Source organism: Pelodiscus sinensis, chromosome 6 (genome assembly GCF_052426305.1).
Source record: "Pelodiscus sinensis isolate ZL-2025 chromosome 6, ASM5242630v1, whole genome shotgun sequence".
Lineage (NCBI taxonomy): Eukaryota > Metazoa > Chordata > Testudines > Trionychidae > Pelodiscus > Pelodiscus sinensis.
Window position 1 is genome coordinate 86,932,434 of NC_143057.1, and position 13,778 is coordinate 86,946,211.

The 13,778-nt window shown below is 43.5% G+C and overlaps 1 protein-coding gene across 1 annotated transcript in view; it reads right to left on the reverse strand.

Moving 5' to 3' along the window:
• WDR41 (WD repeat domain 41) overlaps positions 1-13,778 on the reverse strand; it is a 50,529-nt gene that overhangs the window by 28,625 nt on the left and 8,126 nt on the right. The window contains exons 3-5 of the mRNA XM_075932317.2: positions 5,496-5,544; positions 2,091-2,222; positions 1,467-1,529 (exon numbers count right to left, since the gene is read on the reverse strand). Of these exons, the coding sequence (XP_075788432.2) occupies positions 1,467-1,529; positions 2,091-2,222; positions 5,496-5,544 (244 nt within the window). The remainder of the gene's footprint in view (positions 1-1,466; positions 1,530-2,090; positions 2,223-5,495; positions 5,545-13,778) is intronic.

Consider the following 13,778-nt stretch of genomic DNA (forward strand, 5'->3'; position numbering starts at 1 on the left):
GCTAAAGCTAGTGCAATCGCCAGCACTAAGGTGGAGGAGGGATTGCCATACATCTGGGCTTTCCTGGCGGCCTCTGCCTGGGCTAACAGTCACCATCACATCTGCGCTGCCTCCAGAGCTGGGCTCCCAGCCAGCAGTCTAAGCTTCCTGAAGCTGGGTAGAGTTCCTGGAGGTGGATCTATCCCAGCTCTGGGGAAAAGGATGTAATGAGCCAGAACTGAGCCAGAACTAGCAGCTGGAGCTAGGCCACAGTATGAGCCCTCTGCCCCTCTCCTAGAATAGCCAGATTTCACTAAAGAGATCAGATTTTTGAAGTCCATGGCACACGTTTCCCAGCCATGAATTTGGTAGGGCCCTAAATATAACTAATAATGCAGCTTACTACTCCACATTCCTAGGAAGATTTGCTAGGGATGTAATTTTTGTTCCTAACCTTCCTCAGCTTCCCAATTGCAATACATCTATAATCACTTGGCTGGCTGAAGCACCAGATTTATTTGGGATCTCAAATCAATCATGGAACAGTGGAAGCATTCACTCCTGGGCTATGTCTAGACTGGCATGATTTTCCGCAAATGCTTTTAACGGAAAAGAGCGTCTAGATTGGCACAGACGCTTTTCCGCAAAAAAGCCCCGATCGCCATTTTTCGCAATCGGGGCTTTTTTGCGCAAAACAAATCTGAGCTGTCTACACTGGCCCTTTTGTGCAAAAGCTTTGCACAAAAGGACTTTTGTCCGAACAGGAGCAGCATAGTATTTCCGCAAGAAGCACTGATTTCTTACATGAGATCGTCAGTGTTCTTGCAGAAATTCAAGCGGCCAGGGTAGACAGCCGGCAAGTTTTTCCGCAAAAGCGCCTGTTTTTGCGGAAAAAGTTGCCAGTCTAGACACAGCCCTGGTGTCTGTAGAGCAACATGATCTACTGGGGCAAAGGAACATTTACACTCTGCCCTCAGATCTCTTTAGCATGTTGGAAGTCAGTTGTTTGGCATGCTGTCTGTGTTTTCCTGAGGAACACAAGTGGGAGAAGGAAAACGGCAATTTAACAATTTATAACCAAACCAAATTTGAAGAGAATTTCAAAGGACAAGTAAAAGACATTATTCTAGCCTCAAATCTTTATCCCTGTCCAATATGAAGGATCTGGTGCAAACAATGGTGGGGTTAGAGAGGCTCAAACAAGAGACAATCTTTTATAAAGGAATAAATAAAATGGTTGCTTCCATCTCCTTTCTATTATCAAAGCCTTTGTCAGTGCCTACATTTGAATTACTCTGCTGCCTTTGAATTAAGCTAACTAAAACGTAAAATGAATAATAATCTAAAATATTCTGTCTTGACATATATCTCACTAACTTTCACTATAGGTATATTATACACACACACACACACACACACACACACACACACACACACACACACACACACACACACAAGCATAAAACACACTTGCAGTTTTTCTTTACCTTTACAGTGGAATGAAAGCATGACACTTTCTGAACTTGCTTGCCACTATTGCATTCCCAAACCTGAATTCATTTATTAAGGAAATAAAAAGGGTCATAACATGTTTCTTTGCTCAGTTTAAAATTAATTGGCAGCATTTAAGAAATAAATGTAGACACACATGGGTTTTCCAAATACTAACATACTTTTCAAAATTTAGACACTCTGAAATGACACTAAGAGTTGTTCATTACCTAGTCATTATTTTTGTGGTAGGGACCATGTCTGCTTGCGAACAGAGGCGAACACAACAGAGCCCCAATCCTGATTAAGTCTTTGAATCCTACTATAGCCGGTCCCCAATTTACAGCCACCTCAACTTACAACCATCTGCACTTTACAAAGCGGTCGTAAATGCAGGCTCCAAGTTACGAACGCGATCCGCACTTACATTGCGACCGCGCTGTTCGTAACTGAATGGGTTCCGAGTTACAACCATTCTAAGTTACGGCCAAGCGTTTGGTGCGTAACGCGTTCGTAACTCGGGGACCGGCTGTATAATATAAACCAACTGCCACCCACTCTGCTGCCTGGCTCATTGTTCCCTTTAAAATCAGTTGAAACTTCTTAAGATTTAAGGATACAATAACTGTCCTATCAGCAGATGCAGTTAAAATCAAATAATTTTTTTCTTTACAAGCACCAGATGACGGAAATGCAGTGATAGCCGTAATTTTGTGTGTGTGTCCATGAAGCTCAAATAGTTTTTCTCCAGTCTGAAAAACAAAATGCAGCACGTGATGGGTAACATTTTCCAAAATCATCTAAATCCATGTGGAATTTTTGAAAGTGGGAACTCCTAAATCATTTTGGTACTACTGCAAATATTAATCCAAGACTGATTATGCCTAAATGAATATTACTATGAATGTAGGGGAATTCTAAAGGTCTATACATTTCATAACTGGAAACACTTCAATATTTGTTTAAGGTAAATATTTCAGAATTTAACTTCTGTATTTAAAATTGGGACATGAAAGGTTAACTGGTAAGCATTACCCTAACTGGGTGATGCTTACCAGTTCTGGTTAACTGATGGGGGCTGGAGCAGATCCCTGCCAACTAAGGACAAAGGGCTGCCCCAGACCAGGAGGAAGGGGACGGGGGGAGGCACCGTGGACAGAGGCTGCTCAGGCTATTTAAATGGATAACCAATTAAACAGAATTGTACATTCCTACTTTAAATGGTTTCAGTTTTAGCTTACACATTAACCAATTTACTTCATTATATTCTATTGACATTACTGTGTGTGTTTTGCTAGCAAGTGAGAAAATCTGAAGGTTTTATTTTAAAACCATTTGACATTCTTTATTAAGAGTTTGTTACAATAGTGAGTTTCATATAATAAATGTCATCTATTATAATATGAGATTATTATAGCTAACCTACCTAACTGTTAATTAGGGATGCAGAGACAGCTGAAACTGTACCCTGATGAATTAACGTGAAATAAGAATGGTCATACTGGGTCAGACCAATGGTCCATCTAGCCCAGTATCCTATCTGCTGACAGTGGTCAAAACCAGATGCCCCAGAGGGAGGGAGCACAACAGGTAATCCTCACGTGATCCCTCCCCTGTCACTCATTTCCAGACAATCAGAAGCTAGGGACACCATTCCTACCCATCCTGGCTAATAGCAATTGATGGACCTAACCTCCATGATTCTGTCTAGCTCTTTTTTGTACCCTGTTAAAGTCCTAGTCTTCACCACATCCTCTGGCAAGGAGTTCCACAGGTTGACTATGTGCTCAGTGAAGAAAAACTTCCTTTTGTTTGTTTTTAAACCTGCTGCCTATTAATTTTATTTGGTGCCCCCCCCCCCCAGTTCTTATATTGTGGGAATAAGTAAATAAATTCTCCTTATTCACTTTTTCCATACCAGTCATAATTTTATAGACCTTGATCATATCCCCCCTTAGTCTCCTCTTTTCTAAGCTGAAAAGTACCACTCTTTTTAATCTCTCTTCATATGGGACTCATTCTAAACTCCTAATAATTTTTGTTGCCCTTTTCTGAACCTTTTCAATGCCAATATATCTTTTTTGAGATGAGGCAACCGCATCTGTACGCAGTATTCAAGATGTGGGCACACCATGGTTTGTCATATTTTGCTATAAGCATACAAGTGTACAGAAATAGAAAAAGAGATCTTAAAAGTTGGACATCCATAAGTTTTACATAGCTAATGTAATGTGCATTTTCCCAACTTGAATATTGATTCTCTCGCTCACACACAATTTTCTGTTACATATTACATGGCTATGAAATGTCTTCCATAATAAATGAAGTGCTTAACTGAAAGGCTACGTCTAGACTGGCATGATTTTCCGCAAATGCTTTTAACAGAAAAGTCTTCCGTTAAAAGCATTTGCAGAAAAGAGCGTCTAGATTGGCATGGACGCTTTTCTGCAAAAGCACTTTTTGCGGAAAAGCGTCCGTGCCAATCTAGACGCGCTTTTCCGCAAAAGCCCTGATCGCCATTTTCGCGATCGGGGCTTTTTTGAGCAAAATAAATCTGAGCTGTCTACACTGGCCCTTTTGCACAAAAGCTTTTGCGCAAAAGGGTTTTTGCCCGAACGGGAGCAGCATAGTATTTCCGCAAGAAGCACTGATTTCTTACATGAGATCGTCAGCGTTCTTGCGGAAATTCAAGCAGCCAGGATTGACAGCTGGCAAGTTTTTCCACAAAAGCAGCTGCTTTTGCGGAAAAACTTGCCAGTCTAGACATAGCCAAACTGTACAGAAGAGAAGGAAGGAAAGCTGTAAGTTCATCTGTCCCTATTTTGTTACATTGTTGTAAATGTTATTTTTTCAAGATAGATTTATAAAAAGTTTAGTCTTAGATTTCTCTGCCTCACTAAAATCTGAATGTTAAACTTTTAGACTGGTGAACTATCTGCCTTTCTGTCTATTTAATAGCTGAGCTACTTACAGGGTAACCTCCAACTTACTCACAATCTCATCAAAAAATTGGAAGGTTTAGGGAGAAAACCTCATATAAATTGGAAATATTACCTCAAAAATGCAGTATTGCTATAATAAGCGTTACTATTCAACAAAGCAGTTCTAAAAGCTGGAATAAAACCTGTACCATGCAAGCAAGTAAGAGCTCATTCCATCTTAGTAACTCTATGGTGGTGACACTGAGATCATCTTCTTTGTTAGTCCCCATTTGGGCAAAGATTTACATATGTGCTTTTCCTAACACAGGGGATGAGCAATAAGTGGCACACCAGGGTTAGCTTCTGGTGGGGTGCCAGACACTTTATTTACCTCTGTATTTACAGGTATGGCCTCTCACAGCTTGTGTTGGCCATAGTTTGCCATTCCCAGTTATGGTAACTACGGAAAGCGGTGGTCTAGCCTGTGCCACTTCCTGCAGCTCCCAGTGGCCAGGAATGACAAACCGCAGCCAACAGGAGCAAAAAGTTAAACTCATGCGCAAGCAGTTCTTAATATATGGGTACGGCTTCCAGGCCTGAGCCCCAGCACCTCTGGTTGGTAGCGTAAGTTATGAAAGTATATTTTAAAAACCTGCTTGAGCCCCGTCCCTCCCCTTCTTAGTTACAAATCAAGCTTTGTGCATAAGTCTTTGCAGGACTGGGGCCGCGCCATGCTGTCAGCTATTGAAAACATTTTAACTTGTGCTTTCAATACTTTACCTTGCATTGAATATTTTCATACACATTTTCACTTCTCTTTAAAGACAGTTTCACATACTACTTTTCTGAAGCTAAAACATCCCAGAATTGTTTATTTTTCTTGGATTAGATGCGTCTATAAAACTCAACTTTTATTTGTTCTGTGCTAATGCTCTCTTGGACTGATTCTGAACTTGCACTAAACTGTACATTGTTATACAAACTCTACTAAACTTCAATGGACTGATTAATTACATGAGTTCAAGAGCAAAATCAGCCTCCAGCCCCATATTCCCACTCCTATCCACAGCCTTATTACAGTATGTAACCCTGTTAAAAACTAACCTGAGCATTCCACAGAAATACAATTCCATCATCTCCTGCAGATGCAAATCTGGTAAAGAACAAAGAAAACAAAACCTATTAAGACAGTGATAAATAGTATGATGCCCTGCACAAATAATCACTATTTAAACAGAGCAAATAATTTCCCTTATAAGGAGAGCAATCACTTTGATTTTACTAGTAATCAGAAGCATAAAAAGTACCTCTAAGCCCCAAAACTGCATGGACACCAAAATTATTGATTTCATTAAGAAAAAGTGAACTTTGTCACATTACACACTTTAATAGTCTTCTTCCTGAGACTATTCTTTAATATTGTTCTAAGCATTTTGTCACTATTCCAAATAGTAGCCTATACTACAGAATCAAGTCTTATTACTGATTAGATTCAATATCAGGAGCGGGGAGATAGAAGTCTTATATTGAATAAAGCCAAATCATGATTTATTAGCTTTCTCATCTAGCCAAGTAATTTAGAGAGCAGTATATATAGTCAGGCCAGGAGTGTATGAATCTTATACAATCACTTTTCTTTAAACCGACTTTGCAAAAGAACTCGCGAGAGGACTGTATGTCTGCAGCTGTGCATAACACCTGCTGAAATCCATCTAAAGGTCTTACCCTGCATCTACACGAGGAAAAACAGTTGAGTTTTGACTGTTTTAGCTAGCTCAAGTTACCTAAACACAACTAAATTTGGCCTTTTCCCTTAATTTCATAGTGTCTCAGTGAGCCCTGTATATACTAGCAGTTTACTGTCAGTGCAGCTGCACTATTGCTGAGTATGAGTTTTCCTAGTAATAGCTGTACCTGCTGTTTAAGGAAAGTGACCCCTTTTTCTGTTCTTTCAATCAGCAAAAGATATGATGGGAAGATATCTCTTGACTGGGGATACAGCTACACTTGAATTTTTAGTTGTTCGAGGCTGCGGCACAGGATTAAACACAACTAAGCAACGTGTGCTTGAACAAGTGTGTGTGTGTGTGTGTGTGTGTGTGTGTGTGTAGTGTTTACACTTAAACTTTTAGTCATGTTAACTAACACGATGGAAAATTAAAACCTACACCTAATCAGAGAAGATGCAAAATCTCTGAAGGTGATGGTTGGAAGTGGAGGCTATGGGGGAAGAGGGAGAGAGAAGAGAGGTCAAGAGCTTTGTAAGTCTGCAGATATCTACTTTATATCTACAGATGTAAATAGGGATGTCTGCAGCTCATTTTTGCGGATACAGATATGGATGCAGATACAAAATTTTCTATCTACATAGTGCTCTAAAGATGGCAGTAGATGTCCTGTCAAGAGTTTAAAAAAAACTCTAAAGGTGATAGTGATGAGAGATAAAGGGAAAGAATGCAATTATAACCCAGACCTTGAGTAAACTAAACCACAGCTATTTTAGCTACCATTAATTAAAAGCAGAATATTTCATAGCTAGAAATAATTGTCAGGACTTTCATAGGCAAAGCCAAATTGTGACACTGCAGCTTTGCTAACCAAAATAAAAAGATTAACAAACCGTTAAAAAAGAAAGCAATCAATTAAAAATACTAACATACGTCTTATTGTTATTATTAAAAATATCAAAATTACTTTGCTAATAAAGCTATTTGATAAAGCTTAAAAAATTGGTAACCCGGTAATAGTTACTATAAATAATGTGTTTTTATAAAAGTTAGCTATACAAAAATTAAATAAAATAAACATCATGGAGCAGTCTGAGGGAGATTTTCTTTAGGCAAGAACTAACCCCTAAACTATGGAAGAAGGTCCTCCAAAAGCCCAGCTCATGATCACTTGAACCCAAAATCAGAGATGTTTAACTACATTTGGGGTGTTCTGAACATATTGCATATATGCATGTGCCCTTAAAGCTTAATAAAGTAATTTTAGGTAAGTGTTCTGGTTTGTATCAATCATTTATTTAAAAGAAGAGCTGTGTCCCCATTGAGTTACTCCTGACACTGCCTTAAAAAAAATAAATTAAAAAAAAAAGTTAATGCTTTTGGTTAAAAAAAACCCAGGGTAACTGATTTGGAGAGCCAGCCTGAAGTGATGAAGAGGAGTGACGATGGGTACAATTTGATATGCGATATGGAGGAGTTGGCAGAGCAGGGTGGCAACCAGTAAATTTCCATGTTGTTGTCTACAAGTTGATATAAAGATACATTCTGTTTCTGGGATTCAGGCTGGTACTCTGATCAAGAAAGAAAGTATGTAAACAAACAAAAAAGGAATATCTAAAAAATGAAAATGATTTTGGGTAACAGCTTGACAGATTTTGTAAAAAAAATACACAATAATGGACTCTAGAAGACTTTAGCTTTCACTGGCTCTTGGGAATTCCTGCAGTTCTGTAAGCAAATGGTATCAATAATAGTCACCTTGATCAAGGTGAGAAACAAATGTGTGACAGAGAATAAAAAGCTGGAACAGGAAGTACAGGCAGTCCCCGAGTTACGTCGGATCCACACTTACGAACGGGGCTTTTCTCGCCCCGGAACTCGCAGGCGGCGGGACCACCCAGACGCGCAGTGGTCCCGCCACCGCGTCCTCCAGGGTGAGAAAAGCTGCTCCGGGTGTCCCTGGTCTGCTGGGGGGGTCCCCAGCAAACCAGGGACACCCCGAGCAAAGCCGCAGAGGCGGCGGGGTCCCGTGCCTCCAAGGCTTTGCTCCAGGAGTCCCTGGTCTACTCAGGGTGTCCCTGGTCTGCTGGGGGGGTCCCCAGCAAACCAGGGACACCCCGAGCAAAGCCGCAGAGGCCGTGGGGTCCCGCGCCTCTGCGGTTTTGCTCGGGGTGTCCTTGGTCTGCTGGGGACCCCTCCCAGCAGACCAGAGACACCCCGAGCAGACCAGGGACACCCGGAGCAAAGCCGCGGATGCGGCGGGGTTCCCGCCTCCAAGGCTTTGCTCTGGAAGAAAGCCTTGGAGGCGCAGGACCCCGCCGCCTTTGCGGCTTTGCTCCGGGTGTCCCTGGTCTGCTGGGGACCCCTCCCAGCAGACCAGAGACACCCCGAGCAGACCAGGGACACCCGGAGCAAAGCCGCGGATGCGGCGGGGTTCCCGCCTCCAAGGCTTTGCTCTGGAGGAAAGCCTTGGAGGCGCAGGACCCCGCTGCCTCTGCGGCTTTGCTCCGGGTGTCCCTGGTCTGCTGGGGACCCCTCCCAGCAGACCAGGGACACCCGGAGCAAAGCCTTGGAGGCGCGGAACCCTGCCACCTCTGCGGCTTTGCTCCGGGTCTCCCTGGTCTGCTGGGGACCCCCCCCCAGCGGACCAGGGGGACCCGGAGCAAAGCCGCAGAGGCGCGGAACCCCCCCGCCTCCACGGCTTTGCTCTGGGTCTCCCTGGTCTGCATACGCAGCTAGTGCGCCCCCCCCCAGCAGACCAGGCTTTTGTTGTGGACGCCTGGGGTAGAGCAGCTGGGGTGCTGTCGGGTTGGTCCTGGGGGGACCTACCCGGCAGCGCCCCAGCTGTTCTGTCCCAGGCTCCAGATTCAGCCGCTGTTGAAACTGATCAGTGGCTGATTCCAGGAAGCTGGGGGCAGAGCAACTCTGCCTCGGGCTTCCTGTAGTCAGCCCCTGGTCAGTTTCAGCAGCAGCGGCTGAATCTGGAGCCAGTTCCGAGTTACGTACAAATTCAACTTAAGAACAAACCTATAGTCCCTTTCTTGTACGTAACCCGGGGACTGCCTGTATCTGATTTGCAAAAGCAGAACCTTAATGAAGGAATCCTAGGATAAGACCTAGGTGTAAAAGACAAAGTTGTAGTCTTAGAGCCATGTTGGGAGAATAGAAGGGAATACTGGCGTTGATTCGAGGAAATTGTAGCTTGGGTGGAGACTTCTATCCTTCCTATAATTTACAAGAGGAATAATCCCCTTATACAATGGTTTGACAAACTATTTTGCAGAAGGGTTTTAGGACCAAAATGTTTGCTGAAGCAGTATTTATAATTTTTTAGGGTTTGGGTTAGATTAATTACCAATTTTTATATTGATGTGAATTATATATGTCCTGACTAAATTGATTACAACGGGCTTTAAAATCCATACTTTTATGCCTTTTATATTACAGGGGTTTTGAAAATGCTATATTGAACTGCATATTAATCATTTTAAGGCAAAAAAATAAAGAAAAAGGCCTTTCCATATACAGAGGATGATGCTATTGCCACTGAACTGGTAGAGATTCTGTAGTCATCAGCATATAACATTTGCAATACAACATTGCCAGTTCTCATTCATTCCATGCTAAGATTTATTTTAAATTCAGACCTTTTAATTTTACTGAAGTGGGGTTATATTTATTTTTCTGCAGTGTTGGGTTATTGTTATTTGTTGGATGCTCTCCCTCACCTTGAACCCAATAGGTTTCAAACTGACACTACCAAAGGAACAGATCTACAAACTAAACAGACAAAAGTCGAATACAGGAAACTATTATTTCTAAATTTTTTAGAACTTCCATGGTTAATAATTTAAAACAGAAAACAATACAAACTTCCCCTCTCTATATAGTGGGAATTACCACTAGATATTTAAGTAAACTTATTTTTATTTAGATGTATTTGGGCATAAAATAGGCCTTTGCATTTTTAACAATGCTTTGAGCACCCACTTGAGGCTCGGCTATTTGCTTAGGGCTTGCTGGAAGAGGACACATGGGCGTTTTGGTTGGACATTAGGAAAAACTTCCTAACTGTCATGGTAGTTAAGCACTGGAATAAATTGCATAGGGAGGGATCTCTTGAGGTCCTTTCCAGTTTTAGTATTCTATGCTTTTATTGGGGAGTGGACAACAGATATTCCCAATGCTGCAAAACCCAAACTAGTGCCAAACCACCTTTTCAGAGAGGGTGAGTTCCTTTTTACCTCATTTAAGAGACATGTGCCACAGGGCAGAGTACTATACCATGGTTCTGATTGAGTACTGATCTTTTCTCCCTCTCAGTAGTTGCCAGTTGCAGCACAAACAGCTGTCCCACAAGAGGACAGACAAAGGCTGGAGTCTGAACAAGAACTTATTTTAACTGAACCAAGGCTTCCTGCTATCAAGAGCCCTAGTCCCACTCTGCTTCCTCCTTTAGCAATTAGGGAATATAGTAGTGGTTCCCAACACGGTGCCTGTGGAGCAATCTGGGCTGGCCCCGCCCCCGGGCATGCGGCAGGTGCCAGCCCCGGGCGCGTGGGTGTCCCCAGCCCCGGGGTCATGGCACATGCCGGTGCCGGCCCCGTGCATGCGGCGCCAGGGCAGCCCCTACCCCAGGGTCGCGACACATGCCAGTGCCGGCCCCAGGTATGTGGTGCATGCTTGGCCCCGCCCCCAGGCACATGGCCCGTGAGCGGCCCCGCCCCCGTACGCGCGGAGTGTGAGCGGCCCCGCCCCCAGGCGCCTGGCAACCCCAAAACGTTGGGGACCACTGGAATATAGCATTGGTGCTGTGTGCACTGTAACTATTATTCTGATACTCCTCTGTGAGAGCTTCAATATGCACTATATTAATTAAAACAAATAGACTGAGTACAGACTACAGATTCACCTGCCAATTTCACAGGAAAATTCACTAGCTAGGCTTGTGTTCTGTATCTGGTGCAGGCTATTATCAGAGGTTTCAGAACATCATAATGGAGAAAATAGGGAGTAACCTGCCTATTGAGGAAGTTTCTTTCTAATCCTAAGCACTAGTGGTTGGTTTATGTTTTGAAGAGTGATTATATTCCTGCTAATTATTCATACAACTATCTAATCCTTTTTTAAACCTACTTAGTTCTTAGACATTGTAATCCTGACATAAGGTATTCTATGTTGCCTTTCAAACGCTGATATTTTCTTGCTGTTTTATTAGACAATTAATAGGTAGGCCTAATGCATCTTCTCCTTACTTGCATTGTTTTATATATATCTCTATCACGTCCCCTCTTCATCTCATGTTTTAATTAAAGAGACTTAATCTTTTCAATGTCCTCTCATTTGGAAATCTTTTCATGTCTCTACTAATAATGGTCCCCACCTTTGGGTACCTTCTATTACTGCTCTATCTTGTTTGAGAAAGAGTGGCTAGAATTAATCACAAGTGTCAGCCATTCACGCTTCATATGTGACCACTTTGAATGTAGGATCCCATCCTCCAATTAACAGTGGGACACTGACACCTGAGCAAAGATCTGAAAAGAAACCTAACCTTTTAAGAAGACATCTGTAATTCATCAAGTATAAGATGTGTACAGTGGCTTTTTAAAGGGATTTTTTTTTAATATAAAGATTTACTGTAGAACCAGCCACTCTACTGATATATTTTGTTCACCAAGCTGGAGTTTCATGGGTCACCTGATTCTTTTCCAGTCATGATCACCATCCTCTATAACCTTGTCTGCTTCCTGGAGGAGCAAGGACTGGTCAAATGAGCAACACAGAAAGCTATTCTTAAAATGTGTTATGAACTCGGTTTAGTTTAATATGTCAAATGCTAGAGTATTACATGCAATTTTATCTCAGTCCATTTTTTGGAAGCCTCTTGCTGAGGCTTACCCTTCTTTAGTGATCTTCCAATCAATATGACCCTCACTTCATGTTCAAAAAATAAGAGAGAAACAAAGAAAAAATCAGCTGTCTGTTAGGTTGATACAGGATTTATTTAGTATCTTCAAAAACCAATCTGAGAGAATTTTCCACTCACTGGTTTTAGCCGAGCCACCGAGAAAACAAGAAAATCCTTCTGCAAAATTCTCAATAAGATGATATTATCTAAAGACCTGAAGCGTGAAGCCTGGCTTACAACAGTTAACAAAAAAACACAATGGAATAACTGCAAAAACTAAATAAAAACATTTCAGAAGCTGAGTAACAATACTAATTGTATTGAAAAGATCAGGAGAAAATTAGCTATTTATCAATGCAGCCATATTAACTAAACAACCCAAAATAACTATCCAGTGAAGCAAACTCTTCTAAACAGCTCAAACTCTCAGGGTATGTCTACACTATAGCTTATTTCAAAATAATGCATCTAGACACAAAATGCATTTCAAAATAGCATATTGCTACAGGCAGTCCCCGGATTACGTACAAGATAGGGACTATAGGTTTGTTCTTAAGTTGAATTTGTATGTAAGTCGGAACTGGCTCCAGATTCAGCTGCTGCCACTGAAACTGACCAGGGGCTGACTACAGGAAGCCGGAGGCAGAGTTGCTCTGCCCCCAGCTTCCTGGAATCAGCCTGATCAGTTTCAACAGCTGCTGAATCTGGAACCTGGGACAGAACAGCTGGGGCGCTGCCCGGTAGGTTCCCACAGGACCAACCCGGCAGCACCCCAGCTGCTCTACCCGAGGCATCCTGCAACAAAAGCCTGGTCTGCTGGGGGGAGGGGGGCGCACTAGCTGCGCCCCCTCGCCCCCCAGCAGACCAGGGAGACCCGAGCAAAGCCGCACAGGCGGAGGGACCCCGCTGCCCGTGCGGCTTTGCTCCTGTCTCCCTGGGGTGCTGGGGGAGTATCCCCCAGCACCCCAGGGAGATCCGAGCAAAGCCACACAGGCGGAGGGACCCCGCCGCCCGTGTGGCTTTGCTCCTTTACCCCCGAGCAAAGCCGCACAGGTGGCGGGATGCCGCCTGTGTGGCTTTGCTCCTGTCTCCCAGGCGGCGGCTTTGCTCGGGTGTCCCTGGTCTGCTGGGGGGATCCAGCGGCTTTGCTGGACCCCCCCCCCCAGCAGACCAGGGAGACCGGAAGAAGCTTTTTTCACCCCAGAGGACACGGGTGGCGACCCGCTGCCCGTGAGCTCCGGGGCGAGAAAAGCCCCGTTCGTAAGTGCGGATCCGACATAAGTCGGATCCGCGTAAGTCGAGGACTGCCTGTATTTCGAAATAGCGTGTCCACACTGATAGGATGCTGAATCGCATTTAAGGCTGGCTGGAAGCAGTTCTGTCAGGGCATCAGGTCAGGGTTACCTTGTGTGGCTGCTGCCTGAGGTGATCTGAGACCTGTGCTTAAAGGAACCACCCCAGACAGCCGGTTTTAAGGTTTCCCTGCTTGCTTGCCTACCTCGCTGAGGGTCAGCAAAGCATTTTTTTATCTGTGTGCTCTGGTTGCCTTCACTCAGGATGCCACAGCACTCTGCAACAGGGAGCCAGAGCTGCCCCTGGGCATTCTGGTGCTTTTCCTGGACATGTTCCTGTAAACCTGGCAGCATGTTCTGCAGGCAGTAATAGTCTCCCTGGTGTGCCCCACTGGAGGCTTGTGCCTCATTCCTCCCTCACATCCTTCCACTTACCCCTCCCTAGCCCCCCTTCCTG